Source organism: Puma concolor, chromosome B4 (assembly GCF_028749965.1).
Source record: "Puma concolor isolate L17-30 chromosome B4, mPumCon1.1.hap2, whole genome shotgun sequence".
Classification (NCBI taxonomy): domain Eukaryota; kingdom Metazoa; phylum Chordata; class Mammalia; order Carnivora; family Felidae; genus Puma; species Puma concolor.
The window spans coordinates 138,195,822-138,218,758 of NC_141673.1; the positions used below are offsets into that span (position 1 = coordinate 138,195,822).

A 22,937-nucleotide genomic window follows, 5' to 3' on the forward strand; every position below is an offset into this window, starting at 1 on the left:
AAGCAGAAGTATTTCCTCTTGTGCAAGGGCCCTCAAACTCCAATATCTGTTCACACAGACGGGCCATATTTCCAGGGTTTCCTCAGAGCAGTTCTGCGAGCAACAGATGTCTTCCAACCCAGTCTCAGTAAAGACGGAAGTATTTCTCTAGACTCCGTATCCTTCTCCTCATGGGGGAAAACTCATGTTCTCCATAAAATGTATGCCATAACCAACAGATAAGCTTCCCGTTAGCTTTAAAAAGCCTTCTGACTCTTGTTCGTAACTGGTGGACTGTAAGGGCTACAGCCACTGTGAAGAATTTGGCAGGATCTACAAAAATCTCACGTCCGTTTACCCTTTACATAGAAACTGAGATTCTAGAACGTATTCCCCAAGATGCACTGGTAAAACAGAAAATGACTTGTGCCTAGGATTATGCCTTGTGGTATTAATATTCAAAGCAAAAGACTGGAAGGAACTCGGTAGCCATCAGTCAGGGGCTGTATCAGTCACGACACACTGACCCAGGGACTACTACTCAGCTGTCTCAAGGGATGGGAGAGAGTTTCATGAACTAGTAAGAATGAGTGATCTCTGCGCACATTTCTCAGTGACAAAGCGAAGTTCAGAACATTAGATAGAGGATGTTACCTTTCAAGAAAAAAAGAGAATAGAAAAATTTATACTTATTTGCTGATACTTGCAAAAAGAAACACCAAAGGATAAATCAAAAATGAATTTTAAAAAATAGTGATGGGGTGCCTGAGTGGTTTGGTTGGTTGAGTGTCTGGCTCTTGGGTTCAAGGTCCAAATTGGGCTCTATGCTGACTGTGTAGAGGCTGCTTGGGATTCTCTCTCTCCCCCTCTCTCTCTGCTCCTCCCCTGCTCGTGCTCGGTCTCTCTCAGAATAAACTTTAAAACAAATTTTAAAAGTAATAATAATAAATAATAGCTATAATGATGGAAGGAGAGATTCTGACGGGGACAAAGACAGAATGAGACTTTTACACTTTTTACAAAGTTTGCCTTTGAAAACTAAGTGCTTCACATATTCAAAAAAAACAAATCAAAAAGAAGCAAAGCAATCCTTGTAGAGACAGTAAGCAAACAGAGGTTATCTAATTGTAATTAAATTGCTGGATCTACAGAGGAAAATGGACTTCCTTCAAGTGCCCTCAGAACATGGTAATAGCACATCTTTAGTGGGATTTGGAGAAAGAGAGCTCTCAGAAAATCTTAAATTCCATTCAGTATTCTGTTAATAAGAATACTAGTATCATTTTACAACTTTTATATACAGTAGAATGGCGTAAATAACCAATAAATACTGTTATGAACCAAGATCCATACAAGCACACAAGAAAGCAAATCTAGCATGTGGAACATTCTGTAGGACAAGTGGCTCAGAGACAGAAGCATTAAAGAAAGGAGGGGTCTTAGATTGTTCTGAATTATGAAACTTAAGAGACCTCACAACCAAAGTTTAATGTGGACTCTGATTTGAACAAACCAACTCAAAAAAGGCATTTTTGAGACAATCACAAAAGTATGATTATGGACTGGGTGGCAGAGGCCACACGGAATTGCTATAAATTTTACAAGTTATGCCAATAGCACTGTAATTATGAAAAAAATTCCATTTTTAGAGACACACTCTAAATACATATACATATGATTTGTATATGGTAATTTTAGAGGTGCATACTCCAAATATGTATATGTATGATTTGAATATGGTAACTCAATTTATTATTTTCTTGACTTTTGAATATCTCAGAATTTTCATAAGTTAAAAAAAATCCCATTTAATACATGTGAAATATCACCACTCTAGAACACTTCCACTAAAAGTTACCAATGTGACAATTTGCTTTTGTTCTAAATCCAGCCACCAGTGCAGCTATTTCTAGGAGAAAACTACACCATAGGTTATAAAAAAATTCCTTATGATCAAAATTTACACAAAAACTCATGTAACAGGTAGAGATTATTTGTACATAAAAATTATTACAGTTAACCCCTGAGCAACTCTGAAATGCATGGGTCTACTTATACATGCATTTTATATAGTATTGTGCCGTAAATGTTATTTTCCCTTCCTTATAATTTTCATTTAACTTACTTTATCTTAAGAAAATCATGTATTGGGGGGGCGCCTGGGTGGCTCAGTCGGTTAAGTGTCCAACTTCAGCTCAGGTCATGACCTCACAGTTTGGGAGTTCAAGCCCCACATTGGGCTCTGTGCTGACAGCTCAGAGCTTGGAGCCTGCTTCAGATTCTGTGTCTCCCTCTCTCTCTGCACCCACCCCCCAACTCATGCTCTGTCTCTCTCTCTTTCTCTCTCAAAAATAAACAAACACTTAAAAAAAAAGTTTTGGGGAGTCTAAAGCTATACACAGATTTTCAATGGTGTGGGGTATGGGGGGGGGCGGGGTGCTCGGTGCCCTTAACCCCAGTGTTGTTCAGCATCCATTGTGTTTCTACTTCCTCCCCGGGTACTGGTTTAGACATCAAGAAAAGCCACACTTATCTGTAAACCATGGGGCCAAATCCAGCCCAGTGCCTGCTGTAAATAAAGTTTTATTGGGACACGGCCACATCATTCACTACTGAACTGCCTGTGGCTGCTCTCATGCTCTGACAGCAGAGTAGAGCAGATTAAACAGAGATCCTATGGCCTCAAAGCCTGAACTATTTACTGTCTGGCCCTTCACAGAAAAAGTGTGCAAAGGTCTGCTCCAGGTCATCTCTGGAAACCAATCAGGATGCCACCAAAAAAAGGGGCTCTTGCTCTGAGCTCCGACACGTGAGCGGGTCACACACGGTCAGACCCGGGTGAGGCAACGCCATGTGGGGAACATGCAGCTGACTTCAAATTCCAGATGCATTCTTAGGGCCAAATGGGCCCAAGGGGCTCCGAGGAAAAAGGACAAGGAGGCATGAAAGGCAAAAGTACTATGAAAATGCAAAGCGATCAGTCTTATGCAAGAAGCTTTAGCTGTTGTCATGGGTCAGAGTATGGATCTGCAAAGTTTCAAGCTGGAAGGCTCTCAGACCATCTCCCTCAAGTATGTGAAGAGAAATCCTATGTGTTGTCTTGTTTACCATCTGTCTCTTCACCTAGAAATCGGGCTCTGGGAGTGCAGCAATCCCCTTGCCCACCACCCCACCCCCGGTGCCTAGAAATGGGCATCTCTGAACATCAGGGTTCTGTGTTTCCACCACTTAACAACGCAAGGACTTTGACCACCATTTACTGAAAACTGACTACCCCTCCACACCTCTGCCTGCCCCGAGGTTCAAAGCTGTTGGTGGCAATGCTTAGATTCTACAGCTCCAAATACTCTCACCGCCCTGAGAGAGCATGAAATACGGCGCTTGGACTAACTCATCCTGCTCTATAAAATCCTTTCCATTCTGGAGAGCGAGAAGAAGGAAAGAGTATTTATAAGCTGACACCTGAAACTTAAGCGTAAAAATTAAGTATCCTTGGTTCAGGGAAAGATGGACTACTACTCAAAGTAGTGACTTAGAGCTCAAATTTCTGGTGTAGTTTCCAAACAGGGTTGAAAAGATGAAATGGTTTATGTTCCGACCTGTGAAAGGCAGCAAAGAGTCAGAAATCAAGAAGGTGGGAAGCAGGTTGGTCTGTAAGGGGTGAAGACTGAGCACCGACCTTTTCTGGCATCTCAGCCCCACCCCTCCCTGGGAGGGGGGAGGTGCCTGAATATTCATGGTCCCCTGCTGAGGACATATTCCTTCCAAGCCGGCCAGGGAAGGGGAGGAAGGAAGTGCAGACACAGAAAACACTCTTGCTGGTGTTTTCCCAAGAGCCACGAGCCCCTGTGCGCTGGAGCAAGAGGAGCCCTTCTCTTCCCGCTCAGGAGCCTGTTCCAAAGGCCTTCCCAGGCCACAGACTGACCCCTCGTTCAAACGCATAAACTGTGAATGTCGCTAAGTTAACTTGTGCTACTGGTTCCTCTTACCCCAGCTAAAGTCAAGATGTTCTCCAAGGACTTGGTCATGATGAGACGCTTCTTGGCACGAGTTACTGCGACGTACAGTAAATTCCATTCATCCTCAGAAAACGACTCTGAAGAAAGTAAAGGGAAGAAGTGGATCAACTCAAAAGCCTGCTTACAACAACATACGTCTGCATCTAAATGTTTACCACCCCTCCATGCTCCCCCACTAACAAAAACCGCTCAAGACTGGCTGGACGTATACACAAAATTTTCCTACAAACACCACCTCCAAAAACAAACAAAGACCTAAAAGACTTGTGGCACGAAACGCCAAGTTTTAATTTGTGCAGCTGCTGGTACATCCCAGGATCCTGCTCACTAGTTACTCAACACCCGTGCTGTGCCCGGTGCATGTTTTCATCCACTCTCCCAGTTCCCTTCATGACAGCCAGGTGGCACTGATGGGGGAAACTGAGGCTCGCAGAGTTCAAGTCACTTTGACACACAGGCCAAGGCTAATAAGCAAGTGCCCAGGAGCCGAACCCAATGCTACTTATCTCCAAAGCCCACATTCTTTCCTTTTCCTGACACCGTCCCTCTCCCTTACTCAGTCCAAGCTGGAAACGTCTTGGGCTGGCACCGGACGAGCAGGGAAGAATCACACATTACGAGGCTTTCCCGCCTGCCTGAAGCCACTCCCCTCACATTCACAACAGCCAACACAATGCTGGGAGCTCAGTACTGAGCGGCTGAGGTGTCAGTACGTGTTAGGCTGTTACACTGTGTGCCTTAAATGGGTAGACTGTATAGTATGTGAATTACAACTCAATAAAGCTGTTATAGAAAAACCAAAAATACACATACGTGTTCAATGACCAGCAAGGGAGAAAAAAAACAAACAAATAAAGAGTAGCATATTAAATAAACTCTTCTTCCCCAGTATCGAGCCACTCTTATCTCTCAAGGGCCCTTCCTTGCCTCCCTCTGCTCTAATTTATCTTCAACACCACGTCTTTCTATAACCTAACGAATATATTCATGGCAGATAAGGAGTTTCTAGTATTTCTATTTGCACCCCACCGATGTACCCTATGCCCCAGATTCAGAGTTCACAGTTAATGAAACGTTTGTTTGCAGAAAAACTTCACATGGTTTAATTCTACGATTCAAAACCATAATAACTGCACTGATGCTCAAAGCATAACAAATAGCCTTGAGTACAAATTTATATAAAAAGACGACACAAATTGCTTGCTTTTTCACCTTTTAGGATTTCCTGGCCTCTTTAAGAAAAAGGGGATTTAATTTTAAAAAACACTTGGGTGAGCAGGTCGCCTGTGTATGTTAAAGCTTAAATGAGGCTGGGCGTCGGGTATGCGGTGGTGAAAATCCCAGAGCTGAGAGGTGGTATGGGCAGAACAGGCCGGCCGTGGGCACAGCCATCCCGCCAGCAGCCCTGGGGGATGGGCCAAAGATAGGCTTTTCGAAAAACACAGTACAACAATAAAAAACCACAGAACTAGAGCTGTTTTTCTTCTAGAAGGATCCTGCCCAGAGCCCATACAACAGAAAGCAGGCCATCCAGAGGAGGTGCCCGGCCCCCCCTTCCCCCACCCCACCCCCCCCCCACGCACAGGCTCCTCACCAACTCTGAAGTGGGGCAGCTGTGCAAGGTTGTGCCTGGCGCAAGGCACTTTCACAAAATCGTCCAAAACGTGCACAGTGTCAAACTCCAAGCCTTTGGCTTTGTGTACAGTGCCCAAAATGTACTCTGGAACAAACAGAGAGCGTACGATTAGATGGGGGCCTGGCAGGGGAAGGACCGAGACGGGAAAGGAAAAGCGTGCTCTCTCTGCTTTACTCCTAAAACCGACGTTCCCTCACCCGTATGTTGCTCTGCAGGGAAAGAGGAAACAACAGTTGGGGGGGGAAAAAAAGAGAGAGAAATAAAATGGGGGGATGTAGCAAATTCACTGCAGGCGAGCCAGTCCATCAGAATCACACCCCCGGGCCCACGGGGACCTGCCCACCCCCACTCTGCCGGCGAAAGGCCAGAGGCCCACGGGAGCGCTGGGCAGCCAGCCCGGGCTCACACACGGGGCTGAGTGCAGACACGACCCAAGCGCAGGGCCCCCAGCAACAGCCCCTCTGCTCCCTTCCTCCCAGGAGGGGCCGGGAGCACAACACCCTCGTGGCCACATGGGATTCCATGCAGGAAGTCGACCACCCGACCCTCGTCCCGCCAGGACGAGAAGAGGCCGTGCCCTCCTTACCTGCGAAGTCCAGGTCTTCTATGTGACACTTCTCTATCCTCTCCACCAGTTCTGGAATCCTGATGTTATACTTCTCAACGACTGCAATCTTGGCCTCCAGCTCCTTATCCTCAGCCACGGTCACATACCTCTTGAAGCCACTGAAGCCCTCCTTGTGCACCCATCTTCTAATAAACTTGTCTTTAATGACGAGGTTCTCTGAGGAGAACACGCACTCGGGTTAACACGACGGGGCCGCACTAGACTGCGGCATCATAAGCAAACGTCTCGAAGCTGTGAGATCCGGGTTCTAGTCCCGACTGCATCACTAACCTGCTGTGTGACCCAGGGCAAGTCAAAAAGGACCTGTACTCTAGCCTCTCTGTCTCCAAACCGAGGCTCAAGAGCCCTACCCTTGGCGTCCTTACCTACTTCACAGGGATGTGAAAAAGCGCAGGACGGGAAAGAAATGCGCTCCAGAGTGTTAGAAAGGATCGTGTGGGGCCCATGCAGAGGTCTCGGTGGTAAAGGTGCCAGGCACACAGAAAGATGGTGAGGGAAGACGGCCTGGGGGACCAACATTAGGCAGAAATTCAGACTCCTGAGAGAAGGGTCTGGAAAGAGCTCTCTGCACCTCTGGAAATTGGAGGCCTCAGGCATCCGGCTCTGGGTGGGAACAGAGCCACGCCTGCTCCATCCTTCTCCAGGGGAAACAAGAGTGCTGACTCAGAACACGCCCAGCCTTCTCCCGTCCCTTGTCACTAGAGCGCTTTGGTCCACTACACCACTGCCAGGAGGGTACTCACGTTTCTTCCGTTCTTCCTCCGGCTGAAGAAGGATCCAAATATCAATGATTCTGTCCAATCCAAATGATTTAATCCCCTGAAAAAGTTTTGTGGTGGGATTTTTGGTTTTTTTGTTGTTCTCCGTGCGAGTTTGTTACTGTCATTGTTTTAACAAAACAAAGTAAAGCAAACGTAGAGATGGGATTTGGGGGTGAGAGGTTTTCTTGGGAACGGATCCCAAGCTGCACCCCAAAGCACACAGACAGAATGCGGGAACCTTCATCAAGCACAGAAGCAATGGGTTGTCATGCAGCCTGAACACTCAGGATTATCAAATGCTAAGTTCCGGCTGCCACCTCTAACTCTTCCAATGTTTAAAAAAAAAGAGGGGGCAAGAACCTGCTGCACGTTGCTTTCTTGTCAAAAAGGGGCAATTTAAATTGTCTACCTTCTAGGGGTGCCTCGGTGGCTCAGTCAGTTAAGCATCCGACTTTAGCTCAGGTCATGATCTCCTGGTTTGTGAGTTCAAGCTCCGCGTTGGGCTCTGACAGCTCGGAGCCTGGGGGCTGCTTTGGATTCTGTCTCCCTCTCTCTCTGCCCCTTCCCTGCTCATGCGTGCTCGCTCACTCTCTCTCTTTCTCTCAAAAATAAACATACATTAAAAAAAATTAAAAATAAAAAAATAAATCATCTATCTTCTAGGGACAGGAACATGGCTGTAATCAAAGATACAATGACGCCTGAATACAAAGTGTGGAGTATGAATATTTACCCCCTCTCTTTGGAGGCAAGAGCTACACTAGAGAATGTCTGCAGGCCCAACCTGTTGCATGTTGTAAAAGGTTAGCTCCTGCAGGACAGGGGCTGATCATATCGTAGTGTACCCCATTCTACCTAACAGCACAAGCTCAGCACTGCCGGGGTACCCCAGCAGAGAAGAGAGCCACAACCAAGGCGCCACACTCCAAGGATGTGCCATCATTTTGGGAAGGGACACATAAGCCATTAACATAAAACAGAGACCAAAATAAGACAGTACATGTTATAGCTGGAAGGCAGATGTGGTCAAAGGTGCTGACACACGCTTCAGACAGCTTGGGGGCACGACAGAGGGACAAGAGCCGCTTACTGTCTACCATGCCCAGCATGGGCAACACTCCAGAAGTGCTATTTTCTTACAATAACAAAAATGCGTGAATTACACTATAACCACTAGATGAGATACTGTAGTCACTCACGTAGCAACATGATAGAAAAGGAGCTTACGTGCGGAGTAAAAAAATGCACGTTTTTATGTACACTATAATTGCAATATGTAGAAATGCATGTCTATAAAGACAAAGACATATGTAGCAAATTGAGAAGTAGTATCTGAAACACTGAGATTAAGGGTGACTTTTTTCCCCTTTAGCTTCTAAAACTTCTGTAACTTGGCTATATAATCTTTATCAATAAAAAAGAAAACTGAACATCTTTTGATTACGATTCACTGACTCTATTTAGTGAGGACCTACACATAGTAGGCCCTCAAAAACACTTTTTCATAAAAGGAGCGAATGTCTTTTAGTCAGCTAACTTTGCCTCCAAGAGTTAAAAATGTCGCACACGTGTCACTTAATCCTAATTTCCCCATGAAACAGGTAAAGGAAAGCATTGTTTTTGTCTCAGAGATGGAGAGAACGAGGCACACAGAAATTGTGACTTGCCAGAAGCCACGCAAAGTTAGTGACAGAACCAGAGCTAGAACCCAGGTGTTCACACTGTTTACACTGGAGCCCGCCAGCGCTCCCCAGCTGTGTTGGCAGCTCACTCATTCTCGGGCTAATGAACAAAACACACACACTCGCAGGTAGCCAGCTGGCGGCCTCATCTGCACAGCCAAGATGAGAAGGGCGTTAATTTTTCAAGAAGTGGAAGGAAAGGTCCTCAGCCATCACTGAGTCTTTATAGGAACGTACGGCTCACATAATCAGAACAGCCAGGGGCAAAGACTTTGGTCCCGGTGCAGGCAGTGCCCCAAACTTGCATAATAATCCTAATTAAGTTGACGGTTTTCATCGGCTATGTCTGTTTCTGAGCATGAAGCAGTCAACAGAAATTTACTCTTACCCCAATCAAATGTATCCTGGCAGGCACTTCTCCTTCGGTCACCCGCACGGCCTCATCAAACACATTGGCATTGGTCCGGGACAACAGGGCCACCTGCCCCTTTGTGTCACCTCTAATGCCACCTTTTGGGAGAGAGTACAAACTGTGGCAAATCCAAATAAACAGGAAAACTAATTTTTGTAGCAAATAAACAGAGGGTAACTGAAGCCTTACTCTGATGGTTTCCTCCGACCAAAGTCTTTTTCCTTACTCGCTTGCAGACATCCAAGATAGTAGCTCCCACATAAGCTATTTCTACACCAAATCTAAAACTCTGCGGGAAAACGACAAAACAAAAGGAGTCAACAACCCCTTCCTGAAGTACGTTAGCATGTTTCTATCACCACCGAGTCCCGGCCTTGCCAAACCCAACTGGTCACCCCCGACACCCTACATGGAAAGGGGATGGGCCGATTCCCCACAGTAAGCCCACTAGGACTGAATGGAAGAATCTTACCACCAAACCATCGCTGACTTGACTTCAAGCTTTCAGAATTGCATTTTTCCATCTCGAACCTTCAGGCTATCTATTTTTCTTTATTCCTTACCCCCAAATCCACACCTGGGAAATTCTCCCACCACGGGCTCTGTACTATTTTTTCCCACCACGGCTACCAGCTCCACTCAGCTCAGCAACCCGAGCTTCCTGCTTCACCCCCTGGGTCTCTCCCTCCTGCTGCCAAGCAAGTCTCTATGCCTCTGACACATGACTCTTGCCCCGCACACTTTCATCGGGCCACACCCTGGCCACAGACACGGAAGAGCAGCACGTGAAGGAAAAGGTGATGCATGCACTTTCAACATCCCTCACAGCCTTGATTCCTTTTATTCCCCAAGACCAGTGGAAAACTTTTGAGCAAATCTACCCTTCCTTCCAAATCAAATCTAATGAAAACGTGTAAACTACACAAAAGATGGAGGCAGGGCGGGGGGGCTTCTCCCCTTGCCTCGGAGACTCCCTAACATTAATTTAAAACCACGGCCCCACGCGGCCGGCCATCAGTAGTAGCTTCCCTTCTCGAGCATTCCCTGCACCTCCCTGCCTCCGCACACGGCAGAACAATTCCCCACCCTTCAAAACCTGGCCCCATACCCAACACTTCCTTGATCACTGCAGCTAGAAAGACACCACTTGTCTCCAAACTCCTGTATTTATGTATGTATTGCCCTCTTCCAGGCATTTATGACTTAAACACACTACTATGTGCTTCGGTGAACGTCCAGAATGCTGTCGAAGGAAAACACGAGACTTTGAACAAATTATACTTGGCTGCTGCAGAACCATTCGGCGTGAGCCGTGCCCCAAAATCTAACAATAAAATACCCGTGAGTCCATATTGATGTAAACGACTGAATAACTAAAGTGGGAGGAGAAGATAAAAATCTTCTTTCCAGAAGAAATCTAGACAGGTACTGGAAAAGGGAGGATCATTCCAGCTTTTTCAGACAACCAAGGACGCCACCAGTTGTCAGGCTGGCGGTGGCAGACAGGCGTTTTCCAAAATTTTCCTTTCACTTGAAAGCAGGGGTTTTCTCTTTGGCAACAAACGTTTGTCAGCTGTTTTCCTTGAAGTCACAGCCCCCTCCGTTCATTTTTGAGAAAACGCCAAACACCCAAGTCTGTCAGCCGCTCTCTCGAGTCCCAGCGGCGCTACACACGACAGCGCGCCGCTGAGCTCACAACCCGCTCACAACCGCGCCCGTGCGTCAGGGCGGCGCCGTGTGTCAGACGCGGCGGCAGGCACGCTCGGGCGTGACGACAGGGCCGTGCGTCAAGGCGGCGCGGCGCGTCAGACGCGGCCGGCAGGCACGCTCGGGTGTGCAGACGCACCTTCCCCGCCCTCTGCGCTTCGTCACGCAGAATACTGGGGACGTACCCAAGGGCCAGCAGCCAGTCACGTCTGCTGCGTCACCAGGGCACTCTCGAGTGAACCGCTCGTTTGCTTTACTCCGAGTGCGTCACAGGGAAGAATACGAAGACTGCCAGCACCATTTGGTGCCACCCCCTCGATTCACGGGAAGGCGCCGGCAGTGCGAGTGAGAACACGGAGACAGAGGCGCGTAACTTGTGCAAACAGTTTGGACTCCGCAGGCCCCCTGAGCAGCACACGGCACCACGGCGGAGAAGCGAGGATTTGCTACACACCCTGCGCCCGACGGGAAACCCTGCGCGGTGCCTGGCGCACGGTAACCAGCGGAAAACCGAGGCTGGGGAAGCGTCATGCTCGCTTATATGGTTCCGGGGACTCGGAAGCAGAGAGAGCGCTTACCTGTGTGAGATAGAAGACGTGCGTGTGAGGGACTGTAAACAGAGCATTGACCGCACCGCGGAAGGTATAGATCTGTTGATGTGGGTCCCCTACAAAGATTTTCCCACATGGCTGAGACAGAACTATGTTCATGATAGCTGCAACCAATAAGAGGCACGGTAAGAGAGCTGAAGGATGCCAACTCACAGAGCAAAAAGAAACCATATTTACCACAGAAAAAGATGAAAATGCTTTATGAAACTAAGCCAGGGCACTCTGGACAACAGAGTTGTCTTTCCCTGCGGGATACGCAGGCAATGCAAAGAAACAACTGTATCATGGACAAGAGAAACCGTTTCTAATCCTAGGAATGCAGATTATTTTTAGTCCCGGATAAGTGATGGAGTCTTAGAAACCACATTGGCAAATAAAAAAAATGAGACAAATTGCCTTCTCTATGATTATAACCCAAAGCTCAGAAAGGACCTACAAAGTCACACTGTTTTCTATCAGCCACTTGAAAACCACACAACGCACACTTTCCACTCTGAGCTGACTGGCTGTGCCCACTCAGCAGGAGTCTAGGACCCGATCGCCTGATGACCTAGGCTTAGTCAACGTTTTAAGAATAACCAAAGCAAAACATTTACAGGAAAATAAATTTGCTCTCAGTGGGGGGAAGGACAAGTGCTGGAACCCAAAGTCAAATAATGAGGGATTTCCGCATGACTAAATTATCATTTGCTCCTCCACTTTATGACAAATGAGAATAATCAACTTATTTCACATGTCCTCTTACATAATCATGATGTTGTTTCTATGTGTTTGAGACTACTGATGTCCTGAATAGTTTATCACCTGGGGTACAGTCCTGGGCCTCATCCACAAAGATGGCGTCAAAAGAGGCAAGCAGAGGCTTGCTCAGCTGCCAGAGTTTCAAATAGCCTAAAAGAAGGGAGTAGCAGGAGTCAGAACCCGTAAGTGGAACAGTCACATTTAACAGATGTGGAGATCTGGGAACTGGCATACCATCGTGAGTCATTTGGTACGCCTCTTCTTTGCATTCCCCCAGCTTCCGCATGTTGTCCCAGAGTCGGCTTGCTTCAAGGACACCGTTCTAGAAAGCAAGTGATAGGGCAAGTCACGGTTTAAGACCCTCGAAAAGACACCTCCTGAAATCACTTTCATTCCCATATACAGAGGTCAGAGCAAAGGCACCATCACAGCACGGTGAGCAGCAGTCACCTAACCTCCCTCTGGCTCCACGATAGCCTTTGGACAATGTCAAGTGCAGAGATGAGTAAGAAGCTGGGGCCATACCAAGCCCAGTGACAGAACATCGCTCAAAGAGCACAAGATCTGCGGGGTTGGGCGGGGGGCATAAAGAGCACAAGATCTGATGAACCAGAAAAAGCTGGACTAACTCTCTAGATTTATGACTGACCACTAAACCATACAAAGAATGGCTAATAATTAAAAAGACAATAAAAATGAGAAAAGTGATTCCCGATCTGTAGATTCTACATTCAGCAGACCCACTCACTACAAGCTCTCATAAACCCTGGGAGGATGCCACTACAGCAGAGGGATCTGCCACCACAGCAGAACCGTGACAAAGACCTGGTCCGGGCTCCCGTGTCCCTGTGTCTGGGTGGGTATAAACCTCATCTGTCAAATAAAGAGGACCAGTGTGAAGATAAGTCTGTGAGTGCGCTTCACAGAAGACACCGCACACCTCATGGCTATCGAGGCAGGCCTGCAGTCTGACCCTCCACCTGGACTCCCTGCCAGCAGGTTCAAAGAAACGGAAGATAAGCAGAACACTGGATCATGTCAGCTCTGCTCATTTGTCCTAGACCCGTAATATGAAAAACAGTTGGATACTCACCAGCTTTTCACTCTGTTCAACCATGACTCTCTGTCCTTGGCTGTTCTTACACCAGATAGGCACGTGATCAATCGTCAGCTCTTCGTCAGCCGAGGCAAAGAAGTTTTCTAAAGTCTTACACACGAGCTTGGCCCTTATGAATCCGCCTTTCCCTTCAGCAAGGACAGAATTGACCATGAAAGGGGTCAACTTGAAGAGATTCAATTTCTTCTTTAATTGGTACCTGGAATGCATACCCCAGATAAACAGTATTTGACTTTACTGGTAACATGGGATTTAGTGTCTCTCCACTACTCCAACCCCCTTCTCTACAGTGACACCACCTGGCCACCTGGAGTGTCACATATACATGAGGGGTAAAAGAAAAAAAAAAAAGTTAGAGAAGTTTAACAAGGTCCATGTAGGATTTGAAATGGCTTCACCAGGCTTTCAAAAATTCTCACATAATAACCAGAAAGAGGAAGTGGCTCAAGGCAGACTCTATTACTCCATGGTGTGGACCAGACTCCAAGAGGTCTGGGGGGACACTCGAAGCTCCCTGAAGCCTTCACGTCTGATGGTATGCTAGTTCAGAGGCCCCCAGGAGGCCTGGGCGGAGTGCACTTCAGCTGAGATGTCCCCCCTCCCTCAGCCAAGGGAAACATGTCAGTCAGGATGGTGAAAGTCTGCACTTCAGACAAGTCATTTTGACTTTCTGTGCCTCAGCTCCAGAAGAAGGAGGATGCTCACCTCAGTAAGACACTAGTATTTGCAAACAATATATTTTTACAGGGTAAAAGTAGAAATCACTAAATATCTTTGTATTTCCTGCCTTTGAATGGAGAGAAAAGCATTAAATTTTCTTAGTGCTGTTGTATACAAGTTCATATGTAACCATGATGATCACAATGGGAAAAACAGGAATTAGACACAACAATGATGGTGGCGACGCCATGCTCACTTCCGCCCGACGTGTCCATAGGCCATGGAATGAAAGGTTTTGCAGATGACATTGCTGGGGAAGACTAGCTCGGCCTGCTTTGCGATGCTCTTGTTGAATGTCACATACAGAAACCTGCTCTCAGACCACTTCTCAGCATACTTGACCAGGGTAGAGGTCTTCCCGGTGCCTGGGGAAGCCAAGAGGAAAGGAGGTGACCCTCTGACCAGGAATAACTGTTCCAAAGGATGTCCTAATCAAGTCTTATCCATGCTTACCTTGCCTCTTGCCTGACACCAGACAGTGACAAGTTTCTCAATACTGGTAAAAACTAAAAATGGTGCAGTGCAAAGAGGAGTGGATTCTAAGCCAGATTGACCTGGGCTGGGATCATGGCTCTGGCAGGTTCTAGCCGAGCACCTGACCTCACTGACCATCACTTTGCTCCTCAGCCATGTGTGGGCAACACTGACTATGTAGGGTCTGGCAGGATAAAGATAACCATCAAAGATAATCCCAGCCGAGAAGTTCAGTAAGAGTAGCTATTGCTGGCGTAGGCATCAGTAATGCGTCAACAGCAAGAGCACGCAAGAGAGATTCAAGGATGCTTCTGGCCCATTCTGAGCTCTCTGGTGTGCCCTGCCTCTCCACCGTTCACTCAGTTATTCAGTTACCATTCACTTCACAAGTACCTATGAGCACCTACTACATGATCAGCTGTATGCTAAACACTGGGAGTATGTTAAAAAAAAAAACAAAACATAAAGCAAGGTTCCTGTATTATAATCTTGTTGGGAATACAATACTAACACAGTTGAAACAATTAGAACAAAATGAAAGTATGACAACTCAGTAGACCAAAAAAGAATATGAATTTGGAAACAAAAAAATCTCACCTATAAAAGAAAAAAAGAGTAATTCTTTCCCTACCTAACAGGGCTACTGTGAAGATTAATGACACAGTGTGGAAGTATTTATAAAATGTCTGTGTTGGCTATACTTCTTATATAATCAGGTACCAAATAGTTAATACACATGATCAGTTGCTGTAAGAGTTCAGAGATCACGTAGGACTCAAATGGCTAAAGAAGGCTCCATCAGGAAGAAATGAAAATGACAGAGTCAAACACAGCAAAGAAGGGGGTGGGGGGGAGCGAAGGGGAAGGGAAAAAAGCGTTCTGAGGAAGAAACAGATCCAGCTTTGAATTCTACCTCCTCCACTTATTTATTTAACCTGGGGCAAGTCATTTTAATTTTTCTGAGCTTCAAATCCTTATCTATAAAACACAGATAACTAACCAGCCTTATGGAACATTGTTAGGATTCAGCACAGTGCCAGGCATTTGATGAATGGTTGCTGTTGTTTATAGTAGGATATTTAGGCAGAAAAGCAGCAGGAAGGAATCTCAGGTAGAGAAAATAATATGGGCAAAGGTTCAGACAAAAGAATAACCAAGTACTTTAGGAGACTGTAAGTACAATTAATTGACTGAGGCAAGAAAATGACAGACAGCGTATTTAGGAATGTAGGTTAGAATCAAATAGTCAGGGAAGCTCTTAGACTTTGCCCTACAGAAATCAGGGAGCTACTGACACAGGACCTGCCACTCCATGAGCCATCAGTGACCGAGCATATACAATGACAAATGACGAGCTGGGTCAATCCTGGTGGTATCTATCCCACAAACTAATTCCTATGAACTATTTGTCCAACCTAGAACTCCAGTGTGGATGCTCCCTGGATTAAAAAAAAAAAAAAAAAAAGGCAAGCATTCCCTAACAGCTGCTTCTAAAAGTATTTAATTGTGGGAGTTGGATAAGAGAACGAGGGAAGAAATTCTGGCAGGTACCAGGGAAGGGGGCGTGGGGATAAGAGGCATGAACCTGACTGTAGTCCACGACTGACAAGCTCCCTTACCTGCAAATGCCATAATCTTTACCACCTGGAGGGGTTCCATCTTGTGGTTCAGAATCAGCTGTTGTTCCTGTGTGAGCTGGATGGTTGTTTTCTTGCTATAATCATTACAGAAATTAGAAAAATAGAAAGGAATTTAAAAGACCAGGTGACGGACCGTCACAAAGCAAACAGGCAAATCGGAGAAACAAAATTAACCAAACAAAAGGCCTTCCCCTTGGGGTGATAAAAATGCTCCAAAGCTAGCTTATGATGTTGGTTGCACACTCAGTAAATTTACTGAAAGTCACTGAATTGTACAATTAAAACGGGTGAGTTTTATGTAATGTAAATTATACCTCAAGGAAGCTGTTAAGACAAAACACCTCTCCTCCTTAAGAAAGAATCGAGACTAGAAGACAACACACACACACACACATCCCTATACACATACCCTGGCCAAACCGATGGTTCCTCTTTAACTTCTGCGGCCTGAGTACAGGAATTCTCCTGAAGATACAGGCAATAGAAAATGTTGTAGTGAATCCTAATAGGGAAAAAGCAGATATAGAGATTTTCAAATTAAGTCACAATCTGTATCTTGTTTTCCACAGATGTATTTAGATTCCTTACCATTTCTCAAAAGAAATACCTACCACCATTTTATGGAAATAAAAATAAAAACTAAAAAATAAAACACTTTAAATATACCTAGAACTGACCAAAACACTCGGAAAGCACAGCTCGGGAAAGATGCCTGGCTCCAGTGTGTAATGGCAAAGGAGAGAGAACAGGACGTGTTCTTTGGGGAACAAGTCACTAGCTATGACCCTAAGAGACAACACAAAAGCAGTAAGAACCAGCTGAAAACAAATGTAAATTCTACTCCCAGCAGTGAGATTCTTGTTCAGAATCAATTTAACATCATCTTATCTTTCTGAGACTCCTTTGCTCTGCTCTCTGCTTCTTGTAAGGTGATCACTGGTGGAGAAGCATGAAGAACATTCTATCTTTTAAGGGCCCAAAGGAAGGGTGCTACACAGATAACAAGATATGATTACCAACGACTGAAAACAAAACGGCCTCCAAGTCACCACGAGGGGCCAAAGATGACACAGGGCACCTGCTAGAGGCGACTCCTAAGTCTATGTTCACACCGACCCCAGACTTCACTCCCTCCATCACCAGCTGCCCACATTTAGTGCACCGCTCCCTGCGCCCAGAGTGAGAAGTGATCTCCAAGCAACAAACCCCTTTAATAACATGACACATCAGTCTCCAGTATTATTATCTTCCAGGTAAAGCAGGACGAAATACAGAAACACAACAAAATTCAACACATCACACCCTCCATCCCTTATCTCCGTCCTTGTGAGCATGGAGGTAATTAGCAGGTTCGAATTTGCACTTGAGAACATTATTCACCATTTGTGTATTTGTCTCACCCAAATTAAACATTAAACTCCTTGAGGCGCCTGGGTGGCTCATTCAGTTAGGCGTCTGACTTCAGCTCAGGTCATGATCTCACGGTTCGTGAGTTTGAGCCCTGTGCCGGCGGGCTCTGTGCTGGCAGTTCAGAGCCTGGATCCTGCTTCGGATTCTGCGTCTCCCTCTTTCTCTGCCCTTCCCCCATTCACACTCTGTCTCTCTCAAAAATGAATAAACGTTAAATAAAAAAAAAAAAAAATTATTAAACTCCTTGTCCCATGGTATGGGATACAATGTAAATTATGTTCAATGATGAAACTTAACTCAGAAACACAGCGTATACTGCGACATTTCTGGAGAATGAATGCTCCATCCAACGGGGCCACAGCTCACAGGGCACCACCAGCCATGCCCATGGACTCCAGAGGAAGGAAATCCTCTCTGCACCTTCCGCTTTCCCAGGACAGGTGCATCATCACACCGCCTGTCTCTGGGTCGGTGATCAGGGCCCTCTGACCGCTGCCCTTCACAGCCTGGATTTCATCCTGACTTCTCACTATGGCCCACATCAGCTTCCCTCATCTGGCCACTGTCGGCCTCACATAACCATGTACTGGTGTCCTTATTACAGTCCTCCACACTAGACTGCGTCTGTTCCTTGTAGACACTAACTTCGTTCCCGTCTTTGGGCCCTGAAATGATCTACTCCTTCTGCTAAAACATTCTCCCCTCAAATCTTAATTCAAATGGCCCAGCCCTACCTTGGCATTCAGGTTTCCATTCAAATGTTACTTCCTCAGAGAAGCTTTTCCTCACCCCACGTAACGCAGTGTTCCCCGCCTCCTTTGCCCGCCCCCCAGGTCTTTTTCTTTGTACCGCTTCCCGCTCACTAAAATGTCCCTGTTGAATGCATCTACTTACGGTATCTGGTTCCCCTCCCTAGAACACACAGTCCACAGAGGCAATGATATTGGCTGACTCATTCCCAATGGCATCCCGGACGCCTGAAAAACTAGCTGACATGCAGCAGGTGCTTAAAGTTTGCTGCGTCTCTCCAACCTGGTCTGTGTGCACCTGCCGGCAAGCAAAAGCAGGACGGTCGCTCGGGATCAACAACCCAAGCGCTAGAGGTGATCAGGCAGGCAAGACTCGGCCACGATTCTTACGTCCTGCCCCAATAGACAAACGGAGGAACCAAATCCTAATGCTTTCCTAGGAAAATCTGGCCACTCATGAACGAAGAATTCTTTTAGTGAGGGAACTTTCACCTGAGGCTTCTGGAGCCCTGAACGTCCACTTGCCTCAGTGCCACGTCCCACTCGAACAGCGCTTCCCATCGCAGAGCACCCTTCCCTGCCTCACCACGCGGGACTCCCACACTCCCCTCCTTTCACGGCTACAGAAGCGGGAGCGCGAAGGTGTGCTCTTGGGCTGGAACCCGCAGCAAGCATGGGACCTCTCCCCGCGCCCCGGCCTCAGCTCTGCCTCCCGTCGTTTACCGGTTGCTGATGTTGATCCCCTTCTCCCTCATGGCATAGAGAAGCACGGCGATACAGTACAGGGTCTCCGTGATGTCTGGCATGGTCACGGTGGAGCTGGGCCGCCTGAGGCAGAAGAGCAGCTGCTGGATGTCATTCACACTGCTAGAGAGGAGCACGATGGCCGCCACCAGAGCCCACACGTTGACACCCTGCGAGGGGAGGGGAGAAAAGACCCAGAACACAATTACTAAAACCACGGCACACAACCAGTGAGGAAAGCCGAGCCTGGGGTTTGGCTGCCATCTCGAACGGCCCGAACTGAGTGCAGACTTCCCACACGGCATTTGGGAAACCATAGGAACCTTTTCTTTCACCCTAGACTCCTTTCTTCTCACCACTTTTGGATCTGAGTTCTTAGTTTTCTCTACTTAGGAAACATTACTAAAGGACCTAACGTAGGACCTTGCATACTTGCATAGAGAGGACGCTCTCACCTCCCCACCATTCCTGGCCCAGCCAGTGCAAGCTCTCGGGTCCACAGAGACTCAACAGGGTCCAAGCAAGCACACATGACATGGGTACCCACTTGGGAGGTACCACGGAGCAGAGACACAAAAGGAGACGGCAATCTTTAGGGGAGAAAATCAAGACTGACAACTCTCTGGCACTAAAACATTACTACTACTTACTTCGTGTTATTCTTTAATAATTATTAAACTTTAAGTTAAATATTAAGTAAATGATTGACAATGAATCATGATGGGCACAGCATGCCGTAAGGATCTAAGAAAATGTTCACCAACACGGAAACGATCAACCCTAGACGTGCATCTTTCTCATTATCTCGCCACACATCTCTTCACTCCAGCCAGCCCGAGAAAGAAATCTCACTCCACCATCACCAGCAACCACTTCAGCAAAGCCAGAAATGCACATGGCTGGATCTCCACCCATCTGCTGGTTGCAGAATACAGGCTGAGGTTGCACGTAGCTTCCAACAGAAAATTTAAGAATTCCTGATCTAGATAAGGAGCCATAGGACTGAGTCAGGAAACTGAAGACTATTTCTAGCTTCCCACTGACTCATGAGTGTCTGTAGTCAGAACCTTAATTTCTCTGGTCCTTTCAAATAACCCAGTTGTTGGCAATGAATGGGCTACCTTGTAAAGAAATCCTTATTAGCCACAGCTTTCAGAGGCCAGATGACCACTTTCTGTTGAAGATTCTTCACCAGGATGGGAAATCAGATAAACGTTCTTAAAATTCCTTCATCATTCCAAAATGACGAATCTATAACAACGTGGTCTGTTATTTCCATAATGGGACCAATGAAAAGACTGAGGCTTCAAAGCAGAGATCAAAGAAAGATTTTGAAAATAAATCTAGAATGATCTTCAGCCAAACCCAATCACCAATACACTTCTTCCAGCGAGACAAGGTGCTCCATTCGCCAGCAACTCCCCACAGCCACTTCACTTACCGCAGCAGCCGCGTAGAGATCGGGGAGGTGCTGACGCACGCAGGCCTCTGCCTCAGGGAGGAGGAGGTGATCCCTCAGACTCCACAACGCCCGTCCAGGATCCACGCTTGGGGAGCACTTAGTGGTGGCTGTATAGCTGTACGACATTCACAGCAGAGTCGGTGAGAAAGGTGACCCTCAGCGCTAACGCATGGGAAAGGACTTCAGAGACGGCCTTCTTCCCAGAATAAAAGCAACTCACCGGATGAGGTTGAGCACACACAAGTCCGACTCCTTCTCTATACCGGAGTTCAACAGGATGCCATCCACTTTGCTCACGGCTTGTTCTTCATTCATCAGGTATCGGTAATACAGCTTCTTCCAAGGAATGAACTGAATAGTTTAAAAAAAATCCAAAATAACACGCAGGCAATGGCTACAAGACAGCAGATGAAGCCACACACATATAAACAACCTTCTAACACTTGAAAAGCACTTAGAGCTCACAATTCAAAAGCTGGGCAGGTAGGGTCGAAACATTATGCACGTTTTGGTTGGAAACTAGGAGAACTGGGCCCTGGTTTCAGTTCCAACACCAACTTGATAATAGAATCCAGGGAAAGCTAATGCTTCAATTTCCCTTATCAGGACACTAGTATCTCTGAGTTTTAAAGAAGACCAAATAATATGCGAACCATGGCTGTACTAGTATCAGACAAAAATAGAGTCTACGTCAAACACTACTCTGAGAGAAAGAAGGGGATTACATTAAGATAAAAGGGCCAATTCACCAGGAAGATAAAACAATCATAAATATATATGTGCCAAATATCAGAGCTCCTAAATATAGGAAACATAGACAGCAACATAATAGTCATAGAGATTTCAATACCCCACTCTGAAAAAGGAACAGAACAATCTCTGAGCTTGGAGCCTACTTCGGATTCTGTGTCTCCCTCTCTCTCTGCCCCTCCCCTGCTTGAGCTCTTTCTCGCTCTCAAAAATATATAAACATTAAGAAATAAATGCCTTTAAAAAAAGAGAGAGAGATTCCAATAACTGAATCAGAAATGAGGGAGGGGACATTACAAGTGACATCACAGACATCAAAGGGCACGAACAATTGCACATCGATGAATTGGACAATCAAGAAGAAATAACAACCTAGCAAGGCTGACTCATGAAGACACAGAAAATCTCCACAGACTAATAATAAGTGACTGAGTCAGTCATCAAAGACCCCCAACAAATAAAAGCCCAGGACCAGATGGCTTTGCTGGAGAATTCTCCTGAGCATTAATTCTTTTAGAAGAATTAGTATCCTTTCTTCTAAAACACTCCAAAAAAACTAAAGAGGAGGGAGGACTTCCAAACGTATTCTATCAGGCCGCCATCACCTTATACGAAAGCCAGAGAAAGACAGTGTGAGCCACAATAACGAAAGCTGTTACAGAAAACCGGAAATAAACACATCATGTCATTGTTAGCAATGATAAAAACAGCATCAGTCTAACATTTCATGAGGTGAGCGTAAGCCAGGATATCTTTCCCCAAATCTTCCCGAGCAGAATGGACAAAGCCCTCGCTTATCCCCATCTGTGACTCTTCAGTTCGCGCTAGAGACATCTCAATTTAGTGGGTAGAAATACTAGGACATTGAGTTCCCATCTAAAGGCGGAAAGACCAAAAAAAAGTGGGGGGGGGGGCAGAAAGACAGTTCTCAGAAAGGAGACAAGACCTCAAGCAAAGAATGAAGCAAGGGCGACATGAAATTTCCACCCAGATCTTGCATGCTTAGAAGGAAAACGTACTAAGTCTGGATACGTGCATCTCTCACTAAATGCCTAAATTTCCAAACTTCGCTACATTTGAAGGCAGAGTTCATCTTCATTTCTGTGGTTTATCTGCACTGGCTAGTCTAAGGGACGTATAAGCCAAGCAAAACATACTCCCAGCCCTCAGGTTTGCCCTTGAACCTGCACCTGGGACGGAAGAAGGGTACCTAAAGCCCAAGCAGAAGGGCAGGACGAAGTGAGCGGCAGGAAGTCTCTTCTGAGAGCACGGGCTGCCCGCTGTATCAGCCTCAAAAGGGACACCGGGGTGATTCCACGCAAGACTCATTTATGAATCACCTACCGTATGTAAAATATCATGGGCACGGTGCAGAATGCAAAAACAAACAGGACCAGAGCCTCCCATCCATGAGCCAACAATGCAAAAGGAAGAGGAAGTTTCTCTAAAACATAACACAGATGCGATAAGCCTCAGACAGAGGGAGAGACTGCTACAGAAACACAAGGAAGAGAAAGTACGAGATTTCCATTTCACTTTTCAAGGAGTGAAGCCTCAAAGACATAAGACCTCGAAGACGTAAGACCTCGAAGGCGTAAGACGCAAACAGAGACAGGAGGGGCCCTTTCCACGGGGTGGGGGTGGGGAAGCGGCTGGACCACCCAGCAAAGGGTAAGGAATATGCAGTCGATGCTC

The 22,937-nt window shown here is 46.4% G+C and overlaps 1 protein-coding gene across 10 annotated transcripts in view; it reads right to left on the reverse strand.

Annotated features, from left to right (window-relative positions):
- FBH1 (F-box DNA helicase 1) overlaps nt 1-22,937 on the reverse strand; it is a 217,246-nt gene that overhangs the window by 177,851 nt on the left and 16,458 nt on the right. For 9 of the 10 annotated variants that reach the window (XR_015254064.1, XR_015254063.1, XR_015254062.1 and 6 more), the window contains 16 exons: nt 20,713-20,843; nt 20,472-20,607; nt 19,010-19,200; nt 16,537-16,629; nt 16,107-16,201; nt 14,210-14,378; nt 13,270-13,492; nt 12,411-12,498; nt 12,240-12,326; nt 11,403-11,539; nt 9,307-9,406; nt 9,094-9,215; nt 7,006-7,081; nt 6,221-6,418; nt 5,593-5,718; nt 3,969-4,075 (listed from right to left, as the gene is read on the reverse strand). Coding sequence is in view for 7 of the 10 variants with exons in the window: in XM_086715022.1 (XP_086571148.1) it covers nt 3,969-4,075; nt 5,593-5,718; nt 6,221-6,418; nt 7,006-7,081; nt 9,094-9,215; nt 9,307-9,406; nt 11,403-11,539; nt 12,240-12,326; nt 12,411-12,498; nt 13,270-13,492; nt 14,210-14,378; nt 16,107-16,201; nt 16,537-16,629; nt 19,010-19,200; nt 20,472-20,607; nt 20,713-20,843 (2,079 nt within the window). In the remaining 3 variants the exon portion in view is untranslated. The remainder of the gene's footprint in view (nt 1-3,968; nt 4,076-5,592; nt 5,719-6,220; nt 6,419-7,005; nt 7,082-9,093; nt 9,216-9,306; nt 9,407-11,402; nt 11,540-12,239; nt 12,327-12,410; nt 12,499-13,269; nt 13,493-14,209; nt 14,379-16,106; nt 16,202-16,536; nt 16,630-19,009; nt 19,201-20,471; nt 20,608-20,712; nt 20,844-22,937) is intronic. The other variant, XM_086715024.1, reaches the window with a different exon arrangement.